The sequence below is a fragment of the Vanessa tameamea genome, chromosome 26 (genome assembly GCF_037043105.1).
Source record: "Vanessa tameamea isolate UH-Manoa-2023 chromosome 26, ilVanTame1 primary haplotype, whole genome shotgun sequence".
Taxonomy (NCBI): domain Eukaryota; kingdom Metazoa; phylum Arthropoda; class Insecta; order Lepidoptera; family Nymphalidae; genus Vanessa; species Vanessa tameamea.
The window spans coordinates 2036330-2062985 of record NC_087334.1 but is presented as its reverse complement, the minus strand read 5'-3'; the positions used below and the strand labels follow the sequence as shown (position 1 = coordinate 2062985).

The 26656-nt window shown below is 33.0% G+C and overlaps 2 protein-coding genes across 5 annotated transcripts in view; both read right to left on the bottom strand.

Annotated features, from left to right (window-relative positions):
* Window positions 1-1006: 1006 nt before the first annotated feature.
* LOC113398388 (procathepsin L-like) lies at window positions 1007-10416 on the bottom strand. The gene is made up of 8 exons (XM_026637110.2): window positions 10071-10416; window positions 8522-8674; window positions 7183-7305; window positions 6600-6733; window positions 4913-5045; window positions 3169-3329; window positions 1483-1617; window positions 1007-1128 (listed from the first exon to the last, which is right to left on the bottom strand). Exons 1-8 carry the CDS (start codon window positions 10404-10406, stop codon window positions 1068-1070), a joined length of 1236 nt encoding a protein of 411 aa, XP_026492895.2. The 5' UTR covers window positions 10407-10416; the 3' UTR covers window positions 1007-1067.
* A 1851-nt stretch (window positions 10417-12267) lies between these two features.
* Window positions 12268-26656, bottom strand: part of LOC113398386 (trehalase-like) — a 46437-nt gene continuing 32048 nt past the window's right edge. Inside the window, exons 11-16 of one of the 4 annotated variants that reach the window (XR_010309689.1) lie at window positions 26146-26316; window positions 25765-25980; window positions 25530-25638; window positions 24382-24511; window positions 13007-14319; window positions 12268-12970 (exon numbers count right to left, since the gene is read on the bottom strand). Coding sequence is in view for 2 of the 4 variants with exons in the window: in XM_064219179.1 (XP_064075249.1) it covers window positions 12872-12875; window positions 14194-14319; window positions 24382-24511; window positions 25530-25638; window positions 25765-25980; window positions 26146-26316 (756 nt within the window). In the remaining 2 variants the exon portion in view is untranslated. Of the gene's footprint in view, window positions 12971-13006; window positions 14320-23390; window positions 23504-24376; window positions 24512-25529; window positions 25639-25764; window positions 25981-26145; window positions 26317-26656 lie in introns of those variants that run through there. The other 3 variants (XR_010309690.1, XM_064219179.1, XM_026637109.2) reach the window with 3 other exon arrangements.

Sequence of the window (26656 nt, the reverse complement as noted above, 5' to 3'; positions counted from 1 at the left end):
ATTCAACGCGATACCAGTCGACACATGGTTATCTGCGCGGCGCTTATAATATATTAGCATGTGCATAAACACATATTACTTTAAAGACATTGAATATTTGTTGTAGAGTTATTTTCATTGAGGACTATTAAATAAGTATATAAACACAAATTACATCATTACATTGGCAGCCTGTAAATTTCCCACTGCTAGGCTAAGGCCTCCTATCCCTTTGAGGAGGTTTTTGGAGCATATCCAACCGCGTTGCACCAATGCGGGTTGGTGGAATACACATGTGGCAGAATTTCGTTGAAATTAGACACATGCAGGTTTCCTCACGATGTTTTCCTTCACCGCCGAGCACGAGATGAATTATATTTACAAATTAAGCATATGAAAATTCATTGGCCTGCCTGGGTTTCGGTTTTCACACAGTATATAAAAAAATAATTAAATATTGCTTATGTAGATATCGTGTTCGAATGCTAACAGCACTTCCCCTTCTCTCAGCGAAAAATTAACCAGCCTGCCCGTCACCAGTGGAAGCAATAAATTCGGTTTTTCGAAGTGATAACTTCTTATGGGATGGCAGAGCGCTTCATTACGTAACGCTTTACAGCGCCAGTCTATTTTTGAGAGATGGATCGTTGATTGCGGCAACGTAAACTTACCATATTATATAAAAAAAATTAAACTCAGTTAACGGGTTTAAGTCTCAACTCTCAAAATATATTTTAGAGAATACCCACTTTTGTAGCGATAAAAATATATGCAGCGATTTGATTATATTATATTCCGTTAACTGAGTACCTATAAGGCGAATATTTTTATTGTTACATTGATCATACTGTTCTCGTGTAAGTGAATCTTTAAGTAAGTCTTTTTGAGAATAAATTAACCTTAACCTTAAATAGTTCAACTTAGATTAGTTTAAGCCGTCACTCCTGTCGGGCATCGGACACGCACACGTATTTTATTTGTGTTAAATAAAATATTAAATGAAAGAAATAATTTATGATAACAATATATTTATTAATTAACAAATAATTATAGTCTTAAGAAGATATATCGCGACTAGAAAGCAATATTTATAGTTCAACATAAGTCGCCATATTTGCAACGCCGCAAATGTTGAAGCCTCTTCGGATTCTGTAAAATAATTTAAATATAGAATTCAATAAACCATCCTTATTTAAATGTTATTATGAAATCTGCCTCATGGGCTAGAATAGGTCACCTCTCTTTTAAACTGAGGATTATGCATTACATATGACATAAATTCCTTGAGATGAATTATAACAAAAATGAAGCACGTGAACTCTTGAAAACAGTGTGGCCTGGATTTGAGCCCGTGATTTTAAGTTAGAATCCACAAACATCTGGTACTCTCTGGTATCATTTCGGTGCTACTCAAACAATGAGCAGATTGACACGCATTCAGAAAAAGTGCAGAATATTTCTGTTATTAGTTATCATATAACTTTCGTAATTTCTGAATATTACCTCATATATCCATCTTCCCCCCACTGCTTTCCCCACCAGTTTAAAAGGATCCAGTACTCCGGCGTGTATCCAACTAGTAGCATTGCGTGGTTCAAACTCCAGGGAAAGCAAAATGGATCGTCGTAAACGCCACCTCTATTCAAATGAAAGAAGAATACTATATTTATTGGGCCGTAAAGACTCGTATATATTCTGTATATAGATTAATACTTTTGTTTGTTCGAACGCATATTAAAAAATCAACCCCGTCTTAAGCACAATAAACGCCCGGTTGGATGCAGTGTGACCTGACTTTAGGTCTTAAATTTAACCGTTATCAGCAAGGAAAACCCAATTGACGGCACCCGAGTTTTTTGCACCCCCTGTGTTAAGTCGGGCATAATTTATCCGATTGAGTTAAAATATGGCCCAGTTACTGAAATTAACGTGGAACTTTTGTTTTATGTAATAAGTAGGCGGCCGGGCAAATTGACCGCCTGATATTCAGTGGTCACCAACGTCCATAGACATTGACCATTTCCTACGTGACGATAATCCGCCACCAACCTTGGGAGCTAAGATGTCATGTTGCTTGTGACTGTGTAGTTAGGACTAGCTCACGCACCCTTCGAACACCACAAAACTAAGTATTACTGTTTGGCGTTAGAATATCTGATGAGAGGGTAGTACCAACTCAGACAAGTTGGCACAAAGTCCTACCACAACCTTCTGTGTCAAAAGAAAACTGTTGCTATCTAAACTAACATGATATATTGTGTAAGTACTATTTCGTTAAGAACATTATTATACCTATCGAATCGAATGTTTTTAAGAAATATAAATAAAATTCACCTAGTATTAATATATTATGTTTAAGAATATGATGGGTAAACCTACCCAGACGGGTTTGCACAAAGTCCTACCACTAAGTGAAATTCTATAGTATCAACTTAACATTATTGTATACAAAATAAATTAAAGATTCATTACGACCCATGCGGGCGTTGTATAGGTATTTATAAAAGATGGTTCCATTTCTACTTTACCCTTTATGTTTTATATTCTTGCTAATTAACTTTACCTACTATTAACAAACTAAGCCTCTCTTGACTTGTCTTGATTATCATATTAGTCTAAATATATTTATTACTAATCGTGTCCTGTGGTTTCACTTTGAATACATGTACGTAAATATGTTGTTCTAAATGTTTCAATACTTCTTTGAAACAAAGAATAAACGGTACCATGGCATACTTCTTGTAGTAATTACATTTTTAACATTTAGCTATTTGGAAGGTTACCACAGACAAATAAACAGACGGGCAGATAATTTTTTAAAAGTGGTGGTTTTGGATTTCGTTACAAAAAGCCTAATTAACTTTAATATTGGCAGTTGTTTTAAAATCACAAACAGACAGACGATTAAATTTGATTATAAAGGCATTCGACATATACTCTATTCACATATAGCGTTTTGGCAAATATATATGCAATTGTATACCATAGAAAATAAACATGTTTATTAATTAGCCAAAAATAATTCCTTATAGATATTTCAAAATAAAACCACACATACGAGTTTGATAGTTATCTATATGGTTCATTCCTGAAGGCGCGACAGCAAAGCCTAACTACCGAGTAATTAGCCTATATAACGAATGAATTAGGTTTCTAATCATGTTCGACCATACACAGACATAATCTTACCTGTACAGTTGGAAAGTATATGGAGCCGCATTAACCGCAACAGCTAAGGGTCCAATGGTGGCTACAGCTTTTTCGATTGCGTCCTCGTCTCCTTTCGGTAACGTTGCCCAACGACGAGCTCTTGCCCTGATTGCCTGTCGGTTGTAATGACAGCGATCTTTCTACAATTATTAGAAGTAATTATTATCTGAACATATTCGATAAATTTGTTTTTATATCATTCCACCACGGCCCATAGATACAGGCGCCGTAAGAATTTATAACGATTCTATACATCACCAATGCGCCTCTAAACTTTGGAGCTAAGATGTTATGTTATTCTGGCTCACTCACCCTTGAAAACTGGAACTCAACAATAATAAGTATCGCTACTTGGTGTGATGACGAGTGGCTGGTACCCAGAGAGGCTTGCGTAAAGCCCTACCAAGTAAACGTCACAACGGAAGTGGTAATTGCGTTATTTATCTTTTTACAAGCTATCATTTTTTTTTTCACCTAAAAGCACGTGCGGGTCTTGTGATGTAATTTTAAACAAGTTTCAACCAACTGTTTGGACCGAAATTTGGCACAAGGGTGTGCCAATAATGTTTCTGGCGATAAAATCTCGTAAAGTACTTTTATATATTTTTTTAAAAACATGGGTTAAATGAAAGCATTTGAATTATGAAACCGATTTAAAAACGGAATACACATTTGAACTACAAGAAGAATAAAGTCAAATAAATAAGTTAAGACATTGAACTGACGCGAGATCTTGGATTATCCATGATATTCATTATGGATATTCCAAAATTCGCGTTTCTAAAGTCGACAAAGATATTGTCTGTACTTTAGAAGAACTATTAAAGTGGATAAAAGTAGTTCAGTTATTACTCAACTTTTTCATAGCGTAATTAACCTTATAGAATAGGTTATTACACGTAACAATTCCGAATTCGAATTTAAAGCGTACAAATTGGTCAACGTCTGAACCCTGTTTCAAAGTCCAAAGACAAAATTATTTTTTCAATATAGAAATGTTACACTTGCTATTACATAATACATAATCAGCCTGTAAATTTCCCACTGCTGGGCTAAGGCCTCCTCTCCCGTTGAGGAGAAGGTATGGAGCATATTCCACCACGCTGCTCCAATGCGGGTTGGTGGAATACACATGTGGCAGAATTTTCGTTGAAATTAGACACATGCAGGTTTCCTCACGATGTTTTCCTTCACCGCCGAGCACGAGATGAATTATAAACAAATTAAGCACATGTAAATTCAGTGGTGCCTGCCTGGGTTTGAACCCGAAATCATCGGTTAAGATGCACGCGTTCTACACACTGGGCCATCTCGGCTCTTGCTATTAATACTAAATAATCTACCACCGGTTCGGAATCAAACACTTATATTTATAAATGTCATATTTTACAATCATTGTTTTCGTACAAAAATATGTTTTATTTAATTGAAACAGCCTGGAGGCGATCATTTAAAATGTATCATCCAGTTCTCTTGTGCACGAAAAATTTATACGATTCGGCTGATCAGTCAGCCGTCAAGACAAAAACAAGCAAATTGTACTATGGTACAATGGATCCAGCTAGTCCATGGATTCCTAGATTAGTCTGAACAGCATTCGGCCTGCCTGTCCATTATGGATATTATCAAAGATTAACATTTAATAGGAATAGTTAAATGACCACTATCCACGTTCATAAAGTGAGGATCCATCACTGCTGTAGCTCGTTAACAATAAACTCACCTTTCCAAGGTATGGGTAGTAAGTTTCCATCATAAGTCCATCTCGGGCCGCGTATCTCATGGCCGCTTGCAAGGATCCCCCGTCACAGCCCAGATTTCCATCTCTCCAGCTGCAGTCGACAATCTGCTGTGGACTGTAATTGCATGCATATTTATCTTTCGGAATGAAAGACAATTTCGTTATTTCAATAACAATTACTAAAATTACGGCCTTAATTCAAATCATAGCCGCGAGGAATGGTGGCAAGAATGCAGCGTTTTCCCGTTGAATCGCAATTCTGATTCTCTGGGCAAATCATATTAATACAAAATTACAATGTCTGTTTCATACGTTAATTTTGTTATCAAAATTTCCAGAAGCCTTCAGATAAGACATTTGTATCATTACTTATATTAGGTAGCTGTTTAGATTAATTCATTCTTAGTGACAAATGTGAAATTTAATAAAACTTCTACGACAATATTCGTAACCTGGAATAATACAATGTGATGAAATAGATGGAAACCCTCATTTATATCAAAATTTCACAAAAGCCATTCTTAGTGAGTCTGTACATTACGTAGATGACTATACATCTTTTTTGTGGTTTTGGTTTTGGTGGCAAACGAGCAGGGGGCGTCTGATGGAAAGTAACTACCATTTATATCAAAATTTCACAAAAGCCATTCTTAGTGAGTCTGTACATTATGTAGATGACTATACATCTTTTTTGTGGTTTTGGTTTTGGTGGCAAACGAGCAGGGGGCGTCTGATGGAAAGTAACTACCATCGCCCATGGACATCTGCAATAACTGGGGGCTTGCAGGTGCGTTGCTTTAGGAAGTAATACGTCAAACATTTTAAGTATTTATTATTAACAAGTCGGTCTCCCGCGAAAGTTCGATTTTTCAGGAAGTTCGAAACCTATGGCAGGTTTTGTTTTGATTTTATGTCATTGTAAACTGCAACTCATTTACATTTGTTGCCAAAATGATGAAGCCTCCTTTAAATAAAGTTTAAATTAGTTCAGTTAGAATGTTTATGTGTCCATTTTTTTTTCTTATACAGCAGTATTGGCGCTCTCTAACCGACCAGTAACTTTTTTTCCGCTCTCTAAAATTAATATCTTTGTTAAATCGTAACAATTTAGTGAATTGCAATCAAGAATCCTCTTTATTTTTCTGCACATCTACGGCTGGAGGTCTTCAAAATGAAACAGTAGCTGATTTCTAATGTACAGCTATCGCATAATCATATAGGATTAAGTTGTGCATTGATAGTCAGTCAGTCAGTTAAGAATTTTAACATATGTATTTAATGCAAATAGTGAAATAACTTTATGCCTTTGACACTTATCAACACGAATTAAACAATGTTTTTACTAATTAATTTTAGTTTGCTTCGCCAATGACTCTGCGTCACTGCTCAACGTATTGTTGAGCAAAGTGACGTGTTACATTTGTTTTTTTTTTTTGTTAATTCTAAATTTAAACATTTTCCACGCTAGTACCCGCACTAGTTTCACGCTAAGGTCTGTACACAATAATAAGGTAATAAGGGTCTATATACAATTTTTAGATTGAAAAACAAACATAAAAATTAACATTCTGGATTTTTCCGGCTTGGAAATTTGAGATTCTCGGCTTTTTTCTACTATAATATGCATTATACATACAAATATTTCTCTTGAATCGTTCTGTTTGATTACCTAAGTTCTCCCCAGTCTCCATGTTTCTTGTAAAGTTGCGCCTGCAGTGCGTGAGTGACCGCAAACGCATAACATGCCCCACAGTGCCATTGTTCCTCCCTCCGAGGATTGAAGCCTTGGACACGCCAGTCGAACTAACAAGAAAATAATTAGGTTTTTGTAAGTTAGCAACACTTTTAAATATTTATCTACTACAGACCAGAAAAAAATGACTATCAATTTATAATTATTATTGGAGAATATTAGATGATAAAAATAAATATATTCCTCTACCAAAATTGTATTTCTCTACACGAAAAATGTTAATATTATTTTACCCTATTCAGAATCGATATCAGTGGTTACAATCAACGCTGATTTTGCGTGTACTTAATTTGTGTTTGTAATTCATCTCGCGTATCGGTCAAGGAAAACATCGTGATGAAACCTGCATGTGTCTAATTTCACTAAAGTAGGCCACATGTGTATCCACCAATACTCATGGAGTAACATGGTGGAATTAGCTCCAAACCTCTTGAATAGGAGATGAGTCATTGGCCCAGTAGTGTACCATGCACACTGTACAGGCTGTTATTTTACTTACCCTATTCGGTACAGTGCGGTGTTTGTTTTCGTGATACGCTGTCCTCTTCTGATCTTCGGCTGGATCGAAGAGTGGGATAGTTCTAATCAACTTCAATAGCAGTCTTGTATACGCGAATATAGGCTGAAGTCATAATATAAATTGAAAGTCTTCGTTGGCTGGCTTTTATTAATCAAGTAAAAGATTCAGACATTTGTCACGATGGCACTTAGGTCAATCGAAAAATTAAAAAAAGAAAGTGTTTTAACTTTCATCTATAAACAATAATTCTATTTCCAAATTGTATTTCTTTCAAATTTCAATGTGTTCAGATTTAGACGTTGTTTGTGTGTGTGATGTTATGCGTTAGTGCATGGTGAGACTACACGGCTGACTGTAAATAATAGAGCATTTCCGAAGATGTTTTCGTAATGTAATTTTGTTTCATGTGATATTGTGTCTACTGTTGGTTGTCCTACTCAAATAAATAAAAGATTTGGGTGGCTTATAGACTGTAAGTAAGATTTGAATGGTCTTCATCTGAACTCTTTCTGGTCAGTCTGAATTTGGCGATTATGATAGTGACTGAACTGCGAGAGCACTTATGTTAGTGTTTGGCGAACCGGCAAATCGGCCACCTGGTGTTTAGTGGTCACACCCGACCATAGACATTGGCGCTGTTAAAAATAGTAGCCATTCCTTAAATCGCCAATGCGCCACCAACCTTGGGAACTAAGATGTTATATACCTTGTGCCTGTAGTTACACTGGTTCATTCACCCTTCAAACCGGAATACATTAATACCAATTATTGCTGCCTGGCGGCAGAATACTTGATGAGTGGGTGGACGTGGGTTCAAGTCCTTGATTTGTCCGCCACCAACTCCATCCTTGAGGATCTTTGTAAAATCCAAGCCACGAAGCCGATCTGATTCGAGTGATCAGATACATGCTGAATGCGCTCCAAGATCGAAAGAGGGAAATCATCGTCAGATAAATAAATTAAAGTAAATTGTTATCGACAAACTTCAATTCTAACTGAAATAATGTATACTATTTGACATTAAAAATTTGATTTAAAAAGGTTTCATAATTTTTACGCCGACTATAGATGAGTGACTTGCAGTTTACAATGACATTAAATCAAAACAAAAAGCTTTTGAAATTCCTAAAAAGTCGTTTGAATAAACGCGAAGTTTCGCGGGTGACCTACTAGTATTATTTATTAGAATAAACATATCCTGAGTGGAAATCACAGTTGTCATGGTCAATAATAAATTTAATAGAAGTTTTTAAATCACATATTAGGTTTAATTTAGTGCATCCGCCTAAAAGTATAAATTATCGTTTAAAAATATTACCCAGTCCCCAAAGTGGTTGAGGTGCAAAGAGTAGCTCTTCTCTCCAGCCAAGTACTGCTGATTATGTTCAGCAACGCGTTTTAGATTATTCCGCCATATTGACAAAGCCGATTGTTCATGATGCGTACTTGCATACATTTTATTATATGCCGCCTGTAAAGATTAAACCATAAAATGATTTATTCGATGAGTTTTAACAAAATGCTCTTTAATATATTTGAACATAAACAATTGAATTGACTAGAAGAACAGCTAAAAATAGTTAAATGGCGCAAGAACGGACACCATATTTGTTTTACCGACCTCGACTCCTCAATCGTCAAGTTCACGGTAAGGAGCCGACAGTTGGCACGTGCGGCGCGGATGGCTTTTAAAGTCCTTAAGAAAAGCCTGTATCGGAAATGATCGTGCTAGGTTTTCGGGCCTGGCTTTGTACGGTCTTGTTTGGAAAGCGGTTGTCTTGGTTGCCGGCCTTGGGGATATATATTATTGTCCGGTCAAAGGATATAAGTATATATTATTGTCCGGTAAAATATTTACGTGTTCCGTCTATTTGGCTTTTGTCGGTAAATAACACTGATAGTAAGGCAATCCGGTTCAGTAAGAGAGATATGGATCCGAGATGGCCCAGTGGTTAGAACGCGTGTATCTACATCGATGATTTCGGGTTCAAAACCAGGCAGGCACCACTGAATTTTCATGTGCTTATTTTGTGTTGATAATTCATCTCGTGCTCGGCGGTGAAGGAAAACATCTTGAGGAAACCTGCATGTGTCTAATTTCAACGAAATTCTGCCATATGTGTATTCCACCAACCCACATTGGAGCAGCGTTGTGGAATATGCTCCAAACCTTCTCCTCAAAGGGAGAAGAGGCTTTAGCTCAGCAGTGGGAAATTTACAGGTTGCTAATGTAAAGAGAGATAGTCCGGTGTCTAAAACATGTTAAACTTAACCGCATCGCGAGTTCCAATACAGCAAAATATATATTAATTACACTTACTTACTGTACAGCAGTTGTATTTACAATGTAATATTTAATATGTCTGTTGAAATCGATAGTTTCTAAGTGGAATATTATTTGTCTAGCTTCGAAAATGTATTTCCGGCTTATAAAAAATACATACGTTTGACTTAAAAATATTTCTGCTTTCAAGCTAATGCTCGGCCTCGTCTTATTTTGTGATTTATGGCCTGGCATTTTTTTTGGTTTACATGAACTCAAATTGTAAGGTAAATTCAATATACGGGTTAAACTATTAAATATACTAAACAGTGATGGATTTATACCCGTGAGACCCAGGCTTAGGACGGAAAAAAAATTGGTTGACAAGATTTCCTATTGGGCGCAGTTAAGCAAAAAACTACTTATGTGATAATCCAGACTATAATCTATTTCTGTGCCCAATTTCATTCAGATCCATTCAGGTGTGATTTAGTAACAAACATCCATCCAGACTTAATCTTTCTTTGATCTGAATTTGACTTCAAACTTTTCAAAATATTTATATTTTACTAACTATGTAAGTATATACATTTTCGGTACTTACTTTGTATTCATCCCAGTGCGTATCTGGCACATCACTATTTATCAATAAACCATCGATTATATGTTGGAAATTATACATCGAATTTCTATTCTCACTAACATGACAGTCGCTCACGTTATAATATTTCAAATATTCTCCAAACCTTTCAGTTTTGTCCAAAAAACTCAACGTATTCTCAGCAAATTTCTTCAATTTCAATTGACGTGAATCAGCACACCGACTCCGTCTACATGATTTATATTCACCTAACAGGTATTTAATTTTAGAAGCCGTTTCATTTATTTGTAAATCTGAACTGATTAATGATAATTGAATTATAAAAATTAATAAAAACATTTCTGTTAATATAAATTAATCGTACTGATTACTTATAGAACAATGTGAATACAGCAAACGCATTTTCGTCGTTTCAACATTAATGTATACAATAGCAATTTTGACATTTATTGTTATAGTAATATCGAACGAAATCGTATGATTTAGGCGTTCTAATAAAATTGTATAAATAGCTTTATTGAAATGTACTCATAAGCATTATTTTTTAATATTGTTTATTCTTAGCAATAATTAAATCGTCGATTCACTATTTTAGTATTTTCAGTATCGACGAATGGACATTTCTTTTGGAAGATATATATATGATCGGATAACTTAAGTTATAATAAACTCGTGAGATTATTATATGGGTCGTGGACCCACGTCCTTCCTTGGGGATCACGTTTGTATCATACCAAATTTCATCATATTCGGTTCAGTAACAGACAGAGTTACTTTCACATTTGTAATATGATTATATATATAATATCTATGCGATGATTTCGGGTTCAAACCCAGGCAAGCTCCACTGAATTTCATGTGCTTAATTTGTATTTATAATTCATCTCGTGTTCGACGGTGAAGGAAAACATCGTGAGGAAACCTGCATGTGTCTAATTTCAACGAAATTCTGCCACATGTGTATTCCACCAACCCGCATTGGAGCAGCGTGGTGGAATATGCTTCAAACTTTCTCCTCAAAGGGAGAGGAGGCCTTAGCCCAGCAGTGGGAAATTTACAGGCTGCTAATGTAAGAGTTGGCGTAAAAAATTATAATTACATTTTTTTTTACATGTTGCGCCGACACCAAATAAAATTGGGATAAGGGCAGGAGGATGATGATGAAGGCAAGCATCACTTTGCGAAGCGCAAACTATGACGTGATTTTAAGCGTTTCACCCAATGATTGAGTTAATTCAAGCAAGCAACCAAGCAAGGGCTCGTAATATATTTATTTTCGAAATATGCTGATTGAGACCTTTCATTTGATACCCAACAGGGCGCGTTTCAAATTTTTTTTTTAAGTTCAGTAACGTGTCATTACAGTACGCCATATTAAATTAAGAGTGACGTCACATGGCCTGTGATGAGATGAATATCAACGCCTAATGTTACCTCATTTGTCGCAGTTTGATAAGTAGTATAGAAGTTATGCGGGAAGGCATAAACACGCTTACATATAGCCTATTCCAATCCAATTCCAAGGAGAAAAGATAAACAAACCTTAGATTTACGTATTTTATGCGATTTGGTAATAACTCAGCTATATTGTGCACTACTAAGAGTTTATGATTTATATATGTTTATTTATAATACAACACTATTACACTTAACTACTTATTTCCACTTTAATTTTACTTTCAAAATACCGACAACAGTTTGGTCGACGTTCAAAACGCCATGAATATCATAGATTAATCAAGCTCTCGTCCAATGATATCGCGTCAATTTGCTGTCAAATGTTCTTTATTTGGCTTTTTTCCTGTTATCTTTGGAATATGTACACACTGGTTGGCTAATTGGTGGGTAAAAAATATGATACTTAATTGCAATTGAAATAGTTTGGTAATGAGCGAATTTGCTATTTGTTAGCCTTACCTTATGTTTAATACCATACAATTTAAACAAAATTTGCTTTTTCTAAGGATTTGTGCAAGCCCTGCTGGGGAGGTACCATCCATTCATCAGATATTCTATCGTCAAAGGCCTTAGTTACACTTAGTATTGTTCTGGTCCGGTTTGATGGATGAGAGCCAGTATAAGTAAGTGGTCGCGCAATGGTGGGGGGTAACGACCACCTACCAGTTGATGGTATATGGCATACCTATATCATAAATCGGTAACCTATTTACAATGACAAGTGTTAAATAAGAAAAACAAATTAAATTAAAATAATTTTTATTTTATTTTTTTTTTTCACTTTGAAATAAAATATTACGTTGATATATATGTCAGATTGCATAGAATATAAATAAATTCACTAACACAATTAACTAGCATACCTTTCATGTTATATCTGTTTAAATTTTCAACGTGACGCTGTGTCAGTTTTAAAAATGGTAGTTTCTAGATAGACTGGCAACACTAAGTACGCACACTAGTAAAGTATTGTGACGTTTTGCAAGTGTCAAGCGTAGCTGTCACGCACACCAAGAATCAAGATAATGAAGTTGGGTCGTATGTTTTAGTTATTTTGTAGTGCGACACCCTATCTAGACATTTGAGTAACCTAAGACGGTCGATTTGAAATCACACTTTTTTAAATGCAAGCAACAATACAAAAAACAAAAAAAAAAACAAAATTCTATTTACACAACATTCAAAAATTAGAATATAAATTGTCTACTTAAAACTATAAATTACTCACTAATCTAATAATACTCTGTTATTATTATCTAAATTATTACATATTTAAATATAGTTATACTGACTTTGTCTAATTTTAACTTGACGAGGATGAATTAGAATGAACTTGCACTGAGAGTTCACCTATGAAATGAAACAGGAGTGCGAGCGAGACAAAGCGATTGATATATTGTTGTCTCTTTTCAGAATTGTTTTTACGAAGTAGACAGACTAATGACCTTGAAGCCAGTCGTTAAGTCATCGCCGAAAATGACACTTGTTGGTACTGTAAAATTTATATACCATGGGATTTTTGATGTTAAATCCCATTCACAATAGTTTTCTGGGATAAAATAGTAATCGTTTTAATTAATACTAACCGAGACACCTCAATACTAAAAGAGACAGATATTGATAAGTCACTATGTCTCTTTCTAATGATGTCAGTTTTCTAACTAGATCTTTTTCTCATCTTGGCTTAGTCCATTCTATGTCTTTGGGAACACCTTAATAATAAACTATTTGTCATTATGTAAAGTTAAATATTAAGCTGAATTTAAATATTTTGAAACAGTTTATACGTTTAAAATATGTACAAGTAAATAAAAATGTTATATAAAATAATTTTTGTTTTTGATGCCATCAAAAACGATAAAGTTGAGTAGCTTTCAGTTGGTTTTAAAAAATGTCTGTTAGACCTTTTTAAATAAATAATTTGTATCTAATTGATGACAATGTTATTGAAAATGTGATTTCAAATCGATATATATAACTATAACTATTGATCTACTTTGACGATACATTTTGTTTAGTTGGAGAGGCCAACATAAATTGGTTTTTAATTGGGCATAACTTGGACCCCGAAACAAAGATACTTGACCAAAACTATATGTGAATTTTACTATATTTATTACATTGGTATATGATTGATTGAATAAAATAAAAAATAAAAAACGATTTTACATAACATTTTATATACTTTGTTTTTTCTTTATTTGGAAATGGCAAAGGTGCTACACCATAAAGCCTAGTCTTCGGTATATGTAAAACAATATAAAAAAATCTAAAAATGTTGACAATAACATATCAAGGTCAAGTTATAAATTGAACAAAACTAAACCCTAAAATATACAAGCAAGGTTACTTATCTATCTATATATATATAAATATATACACGAGTTTCAATTCACAGCACATAATAGAACTGGTACACAAACTCCAATAGCCCAACTCTAAAAAAGATTAGAGCTGGACAATAATGACTAATTACCCCCTACTACTCGTTCCTTATTGTCGAACTCGAAAGCAAGTCGCATCGAGTTAGTATACTTTTAGTGAGTCGTTCCGATTGGTCGATGAGCAAGAAAGAGTAATTTTTTGTTTTCAAAAACGTATGTATTTTGATTGATTTCGTTGACTCTTCAATTCATCATCTCTAGTAAGGGGAGGTAGTTTCATTCACCGTTGTCTCGGGTTTGATGCTCCGTTCATACTTCTGAGTTCCGTATACGGTCTTCGGCCTAGGAGCTTTAGATCTTCGCCGTTGATAAGAGGTGCGTAATCTCGACGCTTTCTGTACATAACGAGCCTGGAAATTGAAAGAAAAATTATTATAATTTTGAAATTTCTATTTTTTTTTTTTTTTTCAATTGCATCGAAGCAAATGAATTGCTTACAAATATATTATTAATCTGTTCAAAAGTGTAGATATCTTATTTTAAACTTATGAGGCTTTTTAATAAATACTTTTTGTATTTACAAGGTAATATTTATATGTTGTGCTATAACGATATATACTTAATCGATAAATAGTAAAAATATTATATTATATTTATTATATATTACAATTATTACTTTTATTATTTTTTTAGCTTTTTAAATATATTTTAATTTGTACAATTCTTGCATTTTCAAAATAAACTTTTTATATATGTAAAATTGATCAAATTTTGTCAGATTATACATAAATATATATAGTTAAGGTAAATAACATATTCAATTATAATTAAAATTAGTTACGTCATTAAATAAATTTTTTTATTAACTATATCATAAATTTGGTGCACGTTGCTGTGACATAAGGGTCATATCTAACACAGCTGAAATAGCATTACATTAACAGCCTGTAACTTTCCCACTGCCGGGCTAATGCCTCCTCTTCCTTTGAGGAGAAGATATGGCGCATATTCCACCACCTTGCTCCAATGCGGGTTGGTGGAATACACATGTGGCAGAATTTCGTTGAAATTAGACACATGCAGGTTTCCTCACGATGTTTTCCTTCATCGCCGAGCACGAGATGAATTATAAACACAAATGAAGCACATGAAAATTCAGTGAAAAACATCGAAAACATCGGTTAAAATAGCATGGTCTGATTTAAATTGACCAATATTAGTTACTTCAAATAAAATTGAAATTGAATAAGTATGTGATAGATATACTTCATAGAAAATAAATATTTTATTATTATTTAGAATTCTAATTAAAACAAAGCACATGGAATCCATAAGGCATTGGATCCTTTTTTTATACCGAGTCACAAGACTGGCAAATCGGTAACTGACAGTAAATGGTCACCACTAATTATAATCTTTACAAACTGTAAGAAATATTCAACATTTCCCATAAGACCAATGCGTCACCAACGCGTCACCAACTTTGGGAACTAGGATGGTATATATATGGTGGTCCCATGTGCCTGTTACATTGCCTGAAACACCCTGCAAACCGCAATACAACAATAAGTATTCCTGTTTGACGGTAGAATATATGGGTGGGTGGTAGATAGACGGGCTTGCACAAATACCTACCACCAAGTTATCACCAAATTAAACGCTTTTAATTTACGTTTGTTATTGTGACACATGCGGATCAATGTGATTTGTTTATAGTTAATTTTATGAGGCATTATTTCAGTACATACAGATGAATACAGGGTAATTTTAAATTTGTTATTACAGTTGTGAAGCGTTATAGAGCAATGGTTTAATGGTCGCGTATTGATGTAAAATATCGCAGGATCGATCCTGCGATATTTTACCTCTTGGGCTATTGTTTTCCCTCTACTAACAGAAGCTTTAAGCTTAATGGGAGTGCTAAATAGGAAATTTATTCACTTTAAAAAAACGTAGTAAAGTTTGAAAATTGATCGAAAATTATCCAACAAAAAAAACAAGTTTTTTTTTTTATTGACTTTAGGATGTAGTCAAAAATGGCTCATCTGATTTCCTATATTCAAGTAAGCTTTTACAAAATAAATCGTCATTTAACAAACTATTTAAAGTAAAGCTACCACCGGTTCGGAATGTAGGTTCTACCGAGAAGAACCGGCAAGAAACTCAGTTGTTACTCTTTTTCAACATCTAATCTAACAATGACTCACACACCCTTCAAACCGGAACACAATCATAATAAGTATTGCTGTTGTTGTAGAATATGTGATTAGAGAGTGGTACCTTTGCTCATATGTCCTTTTGGTAACAGAGTTAACATTTATATACTTATTATATAACAGTGCATAAACAAATGCAGATAAATTATTACAGTAACAAAAGATCAGCCCGCATTTGAATTTAACATAGGTTTACATAATGCGTTTTTGATAACATCATGTTTTGATGAATACATTTACATAAAACTATTATTGTGCACCTGACATATTAGAGTTAAATAAACATGGACGCCATTATAGTATAGTTTTCGAATATAAACAATCTTGATACAAGTATTTAAAACGGAATATTTATATTTTTTATTTTTATTCGTTGGAGCTCGATATTTCGATATTATCTACGAATGTCTTGTTCACGAGACATGGTAAATATCCCGTTTTAAATACTTGTAGTGATAAAAATAACCACGTTAATTTAAAGTCTTGATACATTTTTAGTGATTTAATTAATGTATTGTCTAGTGTTTTTTTTTGACTGATCGAAAAAACCGTTAGATAAAATCTGTCTCTCTTCTTAATAATTCGGCAGATGTTTCAAGGGTTTGTGGAGATATGTACGTGTTACATTTAATCTGAATACGTAGCTAGCCGTATCGCGTTCGTATGGGTATATCAGGGGCAGAATAAAATGTTTATATCGAACGACAAATATGGAAGGTAAAATTTGACGAACGAATAAAACCTCAACATGTCTTATGGTGAGGTTTATTATTGTTTGTTAAAAAGTATTAAATGACACAAAAATCAATGTATTTTAATTTAAAAATATATGTATTTATTTCAAAATGCTATTGAAAAGAAATAAATAAAATATTAGTTGATAATGATACTTAAAAAAATGCCAAGTAAATAAATTTACCAATATTTGAAATATTCTAGAACACTCTGTATATAAAGGTGAAATAATTGAAACAGCGAGAAGCGCATACGCAATCATATCTACGATTTATTCAGTCGTTTTCCGACAGCCGAGTTAAGAGCACGTCTTAATATATAATCTTAATTGAATGTTTATTTAAGGCTATCAGCATTATCATCAGAGAATAAGGTAATCAAATATTTTAAGAGATTCGGATACATTTTTTAAAATAACATTATACGAATTCGATTTTTAAATATAAAATATTTTAGGTGACTTTTGAAATGTTTTTTTTTTGTATTGTTTTATGTCCCAATGGCAAAGGACGAATCGTTATGACGTCATTTAATTAATATTTTTAATTTAAATTAATTAATTTTAATATTATACGTATAAATAATTCTTATAATTAACCCGCAAATATATAGCAAGTCCTATAAAGTAAATATAATATTTAATACTAAAGAAGAAAAAACTATGAGAGCAACTTTTCTTTGATATATAAATTTATAAGAATTTTCTAGAAGTAATTTCTATGTTTGTGTTGTGTTCTTAATTTAAAACGTAATTTTTTTTTCAGATAACTATCGAGGCTTAAGTGATGCATACGGTAAATAATAGTAAATAATATTCATATGTATTATTCAAATTATTTTTAATTTCAGTTTGTTAGCTAATTGTTTAAAAATGTTGTTAGTTCTTTCGGAAAATATTACATAACTTAATACTGGAGTATTTATGTAAAGTTATAAAAAAATATATATTTGTACTAACAACTGAAAATTACAATAACATGTTAACTAACACGTAGGTATAATGACGTAATTTGTGTTTTCTTATTAAATAATTGCAGATTTCGAGTTTTATTTATCTCCTATTTATGAATGTAATGGATTCTATGACTCCTAATATTTATATTCAATTAACTGATCCAAACCCATGTCGAAATGACTAGTAATTGAATTTAAGTCGTATTCATATAACCATAAAGTCTATAATTAACTACATATTTTTATTAGTTATTCTCTTTGGAAAGGTGATGGTTTTTTTTTATAAGAATTTTAGTAATTAATGAAAATCAGATTATTTCGTGGCTATTACTTGGGAGTAGATAGTATGAAATATGGCGCTATGGTTATGTACCACCCACTTATCTATTATAGAGCAATGCTCACTTGTGCTCATGTACCGGAACGGTAAACCAGTGTAATTGTATAAAATGATCACCTCTAGTTACAGTCAGACTTATCTCGAAAATATCAGGCAAAATAACGTAAAATGTACTATATACATATCTTAAAGAAGTCACGCTCTGTTATGATATATTTTAAATTTATCGAATTCGAACAATATTATATTGAAATATATGTTAAGACCCTTCTAAAAAAATTCAGTCTAAATCGAAATAATAAATTTTTATAAATATATATTTACGCAAAATTCAAACGAATATAATTATAAATGTCACAAAAGACACGGGCGAGACTAGTATCTTATATACTTTAAATATAATAAGTATTAAAACAAATTTTGTTAAATAAACAATTTAAATCCATACAAATATTGAATTTAACCATTATCAAAACGATCTGGTCAAGGTAACGTACAAAAAAAATAAAATTCAGTCCAATAAGCAACGCGTGAAAAATAAACTTTACTTAAAATTATTTGAACAATCAATAAAAATAACACGATACTTTCGACTATACTTTAAAAATTAAATTGATAATGTAACAAAATTTTAGTAAAAAAATATAATTTTTTAATATGCTTATTTATGTATTAACTATTGAAGTTAAAATATGACGTCATAACGAGACTAAATTCAAAATGGCGCTGAATAATTATGCTTTATGGTTATTCTGTATGACACGAAGACACATGCTATCACTTACAATCCTTTACATATGAAAAGAGATAAAACAGGCTGTTTTTTTTTAAAGGTGAGCAATGATACAGCTCTATAAAGCCTTATTATCTTCACAATAATTCCATGTTTAAACGAGACAATGCAGATGTGCTATCTCGGTGACCTTGTAATTATTACGTCGTATTTTATGTGTTGTCATTGTAACGGTAATTAGACGAAGCTTTTGTGCTATCTTTGTTTGTTCTGATAAAATATATTTCATAATATAATGCATGTTACTTTCGTTTGAAACTGACAGTTATAAACGTTTTCGTCACATCGAAATATGTCATTTGTCTTGAAGGAATCGGTCCAATTCGAGCTGGATTTTGTTTGAAATTAAATATAGATAATATAATTAAATAAAATATTTCATACATTTTTAAATTTGGATTTTACAAGATTTTAATAAAGCACTTACTTTTTAGGTCATAAGCAATTAATACAAAATTAAAAAAAAGAAAACTATTACAAATTTAAACTGATCACTAGTTTTTATAGTAATGTACTAGACTGGTTGACGTGTTTTATTATCTAGTTGTCCCCGTAACTGTTTTGTTTTACAATCACATAAATTATAGTAAAACTAGCTTTCGTAACTGGTACGTATTGTACTCAAAACAGCCGATTGAAGAGTTCTACCAACCGTCATCAGATCAACACGATAGTACAATATTATAACTATCATTTGAATTACTTTTACATGCTAACTTCGTTAATAAAATAAAACATAAAAAACTGTTTCGTCACAAAGGTTTATAAATAATCTAAAGATATAGAAATGATTTCTTAAAAAAAGTTTTTTTTATTGGTGATTTACATTATAGTTTTAATCAACATTGGCAACACTAATACTTTTTTTTTTAATACAAAATAAATACAAGGTTGAGTGAACGGTTGCATTTATTATGCCGATAGTAACAACATTGAGCTAATGAAATCTTTATATAGGGGCCGATATGTTTATTCAATTATATATTTGTTTACATAATATACTTGCTTATAAATATTTATATATTTTTATGTTTGTTTGAATACGTAATTTTATTTCATTTTATTCGTTCAACTAATACCTCAGTAGTTTCCATTTTACAAGATTTATCATTATCAGTAAACAATACTTAAAAATAAATTTAATTTATTCATAAATCGATTAAATTACGCGCTCGTTCCTATGTGAAAAAAAAAAAAAAAACTATGTTCTTTAGCGGAATAATACGAGTTTTCCAGAATATTCTAACCCTATCTGACGTCATTGATTGTTCAATCTACATGTATCCTGTCCTTTGTCAAGGCGATGGCGTTTCCTAGGTACGATGAATAGAGATAAACGAAGTATCTCTACGTGCGGGTAATTCTTATCTTGATGTATTATTGCCTTTTATGAAATATATTTTTTTTAATATCACAGACAAAACTGTCGACGGTTGTTGTCTTGATCATATACAAAGTATATAATATACTAAAACCTTCGCTTAAACGCGCTTTATGTTCTGGTATAAGCTTTTGTATATATTGGTTAAGGATTATATTTTAAAATAAATAAATAAACATTGGACAACATCACATACATTACTCTGATCCCAATGTAAGTAGCTAAAGCACTTGTGTTATGGAAAATCAGAAGTAACGACGGTACCACAAACACCCAGACCCAAGATAACATAGAAAACTAATGATCTTTTCTACATCGACTCGGCCGGGAATCGAACCCGGGACCTCGGAGTGGCGTACCCATGAAAACCGGTGTACACACTACTCGACCACGGAGGTCGTTTTTTTTTTTATTTAGGCGTTACAAAAATATATATACTGGCAAAGGTAAAATAGATTCAACCCATTTTGTTCTATATAATTAAACATAACTGTGGATAATGGATATACCCAATGTTACTGTCTACACAGTAATTTAATAGTATTATTAAAACCTAAGGTGATAAGTGTGGAGCTGACATTATACAAGGTTAGCACAGGTTAAAAATAACATTGTAAGTAGTCTCAGGATTAAGTGTTCCGTATCTCGTCGGTTTTATCCTGAAGGGAACGGATCGACTTTATTTATGATTTATGTTTCTGTATATAGGGTGTTTCAGTTTGAAATAAAATAATCTATTTATTCGATTAACGATTAAAACTTATATGATTTTGTACCAATAGAACATGGGATCAAATTGTATTATAATTTGCAACATATGCAAGGTTCTGGGACATTCACACACATATGCACAATACATTTGCACACTACAGCATAACACAGATTCGAAATCCGGGATAATCGAACTTAACCAAAGCCAACCAAAAAAAAAATCACAAAAATAATTTCTCATGACATATATCCTAACGAATAGTAAAGTCGGAGTCAATGTAATCGATATTCACACACACATACAAAATATAACTCTGTCAACTTGGCATAATTAAATCTTGCCTCCTAAAAATCAAAGAGATAGTTAAGACGTTAAATTAAAAAGTAAAAACAAACGTTAAATTTAATTATAATAAAAAAAAAAATTATAAATTCGTCGATATTATATCGAATGATGTGAACTTCATTAAGATAAAACGAATTCTTACATGTTTATGGAATAAAACGTATTTACACTTAAAACTGTATTCTTTCACTTTCCGCATCAATATGTTTTTTTTTGTGTGCCGAAAGGGCACAGGTTATTACGTCAATGTCACGTGCGATTCAGCATCAATTGTTTTAACATTTGCAGATAGTAACTTTAGAAGTTTAATTTCTTTTTAATAAATTAAATAAATACTACGAAATAATTTGTGTTTCATTTTGTATGATATAGCAAAAATATTTTTTATTTATTTGTTACTTATAGAATATATAACTTACAGATTACAATCGTGACATAAATATAAAATGAATAATTTTTAATTTAATATTGTTAAAAAAAAGTATGCGCCACCTAGGTATAGTCCTAGAAGATCAAGTTTAATAATCTACGCGGTAGATGGCGTAGAAACATTATTTATCGAATTTTTAATTTGAAGTTCATATGTTAATAAAAACTTTATAAATATTATATAACAATTAACGTCATCAAAATTAGTTTTTTTTTAAATTAAAATTTAAAAATGTACCATGTTTTAAGAACTTGTTAGTTTGAAGTAATTATTGAATTTGACATTTATGTAGTAAGATATTTCAGAAATTTTAAATACAAGTATTTATTAAAACAATAATTAAAACTAATTACTTGATACTAAGTAAATATCTACATCACAACCTGTTTTATTCGAATATATGTATATACTTTTATAAATAATACAATTATTTGGAAAAACATTATCACATACATTTTGATATAACAATAAGGAACAGTCAGTTAAAAATTATATGTTATATTATACTGTCCGACTGTACATAAGGACTTATAATAAATATTAGTTAGTAAAATATATGTTTCATAGAATATTTTAATGTTAGATTTTGTGGAAGGATTATATAAAAATAAATAAAAAATAAACATTTCTTTTCAAATTTTCTAACAACACGTTTTATTTCAGTATTGTTTAAAAAACTAGTGGCCTTACTTATAAGCGTTATAAAGCGGGTGTCTAGTTAATTAAACACTATTTTATCTCTGTCTGTCATCATAGATTTAACATTCGAAAGAAAAAGACAGCATTATTCAACTAATCACAGCTTATACAACATAAATATGTAAAGCCGTAAATATTTATATTATTATTAAGTATACTAAAGAAATAACTTTGTACTACAGATTACATGCAAGAATTGTACTACGATAAAATATATGTACTTAATATTAATAATTACCTTGTAAAACTAACTCTATTTAAATTGAGGTAAAAACTCCAAGAACCATAAACAATAATCATCAAGGACAACAGATTATAATTATAAAAATTACGGCACATTTTTTTATTATCTTTAATAAGAATGACAGATTACAGTCAATTTTAATTATAGTGTTTAAAAAAGTTTAAGAATAAATTCACATGACAATTTATTTATTTTTTGATTAATATGTCTAGATAGTCTGTCAAATCTGAGAACGCACACTAGTAAAGTGTGACTTTTGATGAGTGTCAAGCGTAGCCGTCAAACGCACCAAGGTAATCAAGTGGGCTCGTTTGGTTTTACTTCATTTGTAGTTCATCATTCTATCTTTATAAATAATAATCTAAGATATTATATAAATATAAATATTGGACAACATCACATACATTACTCTGATCCCAATTTAAGTAGCTAAAGCACTTGTGTTATGGAAATCAGAAGTAAGGACGGTACCACAAACACCCAGACACAAGACAACATAGAAAATTAATGAACTTTTTCTACATCGACTCGGCCGGGAATCGAACCCGGGACCTCGGAGTGGCGTACCCATGAAAACCGGTGTACACACTACTCGACCACGGAGGTCGTCATTATATACTTTTAGAGATTAATAATAATTTTGCACAGTGGAGTTTTCACCTCGAATTATTTTTAAAAGAAATAAAAAGGAATGATCTTACTTTTATTCGGCCTCATAATAATTTTAGGTATCACCAAATAATATCTGAAACAAGAAAAAAATACAATTTATTAAATTTTAAACACGAATATTAATTTAAATTGTAATGGTGTACAATGATCCATTATATGAATTTAGCGCAATCCAGTTACACGATATCATGAAAATCAAACTGCTGGGTCTGCATGAAAAGAGTACACACTATTTTTTTAATTCAGTGACCTCCATACCCAGCCTCTCATACCAGTGTCAGTCAAGGACATCCTTCCGCGCACGTACAGGTTGATGAATAACCTTTCTCCTGATGAAGCGCATAGCACACTGAGTATATTGCAGACAGTTGTCGCCTGCGGCTTCGTTCGTGTCTTAGGGGTTGGTTATGTCCTTTCTTATGGTTCAATCCTGCTTCATACCACATTTAATCAAATTCGATTCAGTGTTTTGGTCGCGAAAGCGTAACAGACACACAGACAGAGAAACGGAACTACTTTCGTAGTATTGGTGATTATATTGTAGTGAACATAACGTGTAATCAACTCAACAATAAAAAAATACTGGTTTAATTCAGTGTCATTGCTATTATTTTTGTATAATATTTGTAGGCGGACGGGCAAATGGGTCACCTGACGGTAAGTGGTCACCACCGCCCATAGACATAAGCACTGTAAGAAATATTAACCATTCCTTTTATCGGTAATTCGCCACCGACCTTGGGAGCTAAGGTGTTATGTCTCTTGTGCTAGTTTCACCAGCTCACTCACCCTTCAAACCGGAACACAACAATAGCAGGAATGCTGCATGACGATCGAATATATGACGAGCTCGTACGAAACCCTTCCACCAAGTACAAAAAAGCATCGCTGATCTGGTGATACTGGACTGCGCTGGATGGACGTCAGCCCCGCGGCCGCGACTCACCTCACCCCAGCGCGCCCGCCGCCAGCGACGCGGCGACCACGAGCAGCGCGGTGGCCACGCCGCCCGCGCCCACGGCCGCGCCGCGCACCTCCTCCGCGCCCTCCTCGCCGAACGCCTCCGCTACAGATAACGTGTCTGTCAAACAGCCAACCGGTCAGCCCGTGCGAACCAGTGGGCTTCTAGACGGGCTTCGGGGTTTGGTTTTGGTTTCGATGGTTGAATTTTATGTTTAAAAAGAGAACAGATAGTATTACTTCTGTCTGACTTTTATGGATTCGAAATTTGAATCCTATCAATTTTTAAAAAAAGAACACAGTACTCGTTGTGTTTATTAGAATTTTTTGTTAATAAAATAATAAGAAAATTTGGTCTAAATGTAACAGCTATCATTTTATTAAATTTATAAAAAATACATAAGAACATTAATGTGTATAGAAGGGAATAGAGATTCTACGTGCAAGAAAATATTGTCTATTACCATAAACCATAGATATAGAAGCTACATAGCCCAATTGAAGTCTAGAATGCCCACCGACGCATGCATTATACATAAACATAATAAAATTAAATAAAACATATATAAAGGAAACACATATGTACCAAGAATAAATAAAAATATTTTTCGTATGCAATTTTACTGAAAACTTTTTAAATAACTCACAAAACGATCATTGATATACTTGTATTGAATTTACAAATTAATAAATATGTATGTTTATATAAACACTACAAATAAATTTAAGATTAAAATAAATCAAACAAAGTCTTAACTTCGTTCGAGTGAGATAAGAATCGATCATAGAGGGCAGCATTCAAACAAACAAGAAATTTAATCGTAACCGAATCATAACCGTTTAGGACTTCAATTGCATACACACATAAAAAGATTTACATTTATATAGATAATGGATATTATATATACATGTTTGACTACATAGGGATAATTATTTCATCATTTATACTCACATAGGAAAGGCTTCATTTATATATAAGTCAAATTATAAATATTATATAATGAAGCACTAAAGTAAGTAGTTATACCTGTTTGCGGTTATAGTGTTATATTTAATGGAATTATAAACAGCATTAGTTATCATTTTAATTTTAAGCGAATATAGACTCTAAAGTAATGAAATAAAGTCTAATTTCTTACCTCCGTACTGGTCGAGAAGGGCCATAATAACGCCATTGGTCCAGCCGAAGCCAGTTTGTACCACGTATTCACCGCCGCCGCCGTAGCCGCCGAATATTGTTGCGTCGTACTGTGGAAACGATTTTATTGCACTTCGCTCCGAATTAATCAGTAAATAATCAATCCAGTTACTGCACTTATATGAACTTTATATTTGACGCTACTTTCAGACGAAAACCTAGTGTTTGACCGTCACCTTCTCCAGCATGGCCGTCTTCTGGCGCCACACCTCGTAGTTGGAGCGCACCCACTTGGCGGCCAGCTGCGCGGCGGCGCGCGCGGCCAGCGCCACGCCCGAGCGCGCCAGCCCCGACACCACCATGTCCTGCAGCGGCGGCCACGCGTTGGGGTAGTCCCACTGCTCGCCCGAGTGCTCGAACGTCGTGGGGATGCCGCCCTCGAAGATGTCCACCTGCGCCGATGGTCACACGCTAATTGTAGTTAGCATCTGAAGCTTGACTAGGATTCTGATTCGTTGACTTGGAGCTGCATTTTTATCAACGTATTTAACTTAATGTAAACCGACTTCTGAGATAAACTGTGTCATTTCCTCCTCCCTGTGGGACATCATCTTTACCTTAACTTTATCCAAATAGTTGATGACTCGATTCACGTAGTAGTCCTTCCTTGCTTTGTCGTAACTTCCGGTCCACAGAGGAGCGACGTTCGATGGGTAGAAGTAGTCTCTCCGTCTGCCTGATTCGAGACTGAAATCTAACCAAGCGCCGACGTCTTCGTGCCAAAGAACCTGGAAGATATATTTAACATATAATATATAATTAATTTTAATACAAACCTATAAATTGGTTTTCTATCAAGAACAACGACAAATTTTACTAGAAGAAAACTTTTGAAAATCTACAAATCAAAATATATTTTATACTAGTAGGTACTTTATACTAGTACTTTTGAATCATTATTTTACAGAACGACTAAATAATGCTACCGCCGGTTTGGAATGTAGATTCTACCGGGAGGAACAGTTACATATAATTACATATCACTACATAATATAAAACAAAGTCAATTCCCGCTGTCTGTGTGTCCCTATATATGTTTAGATCTTTAAAATTACGCAGCGTATCTTG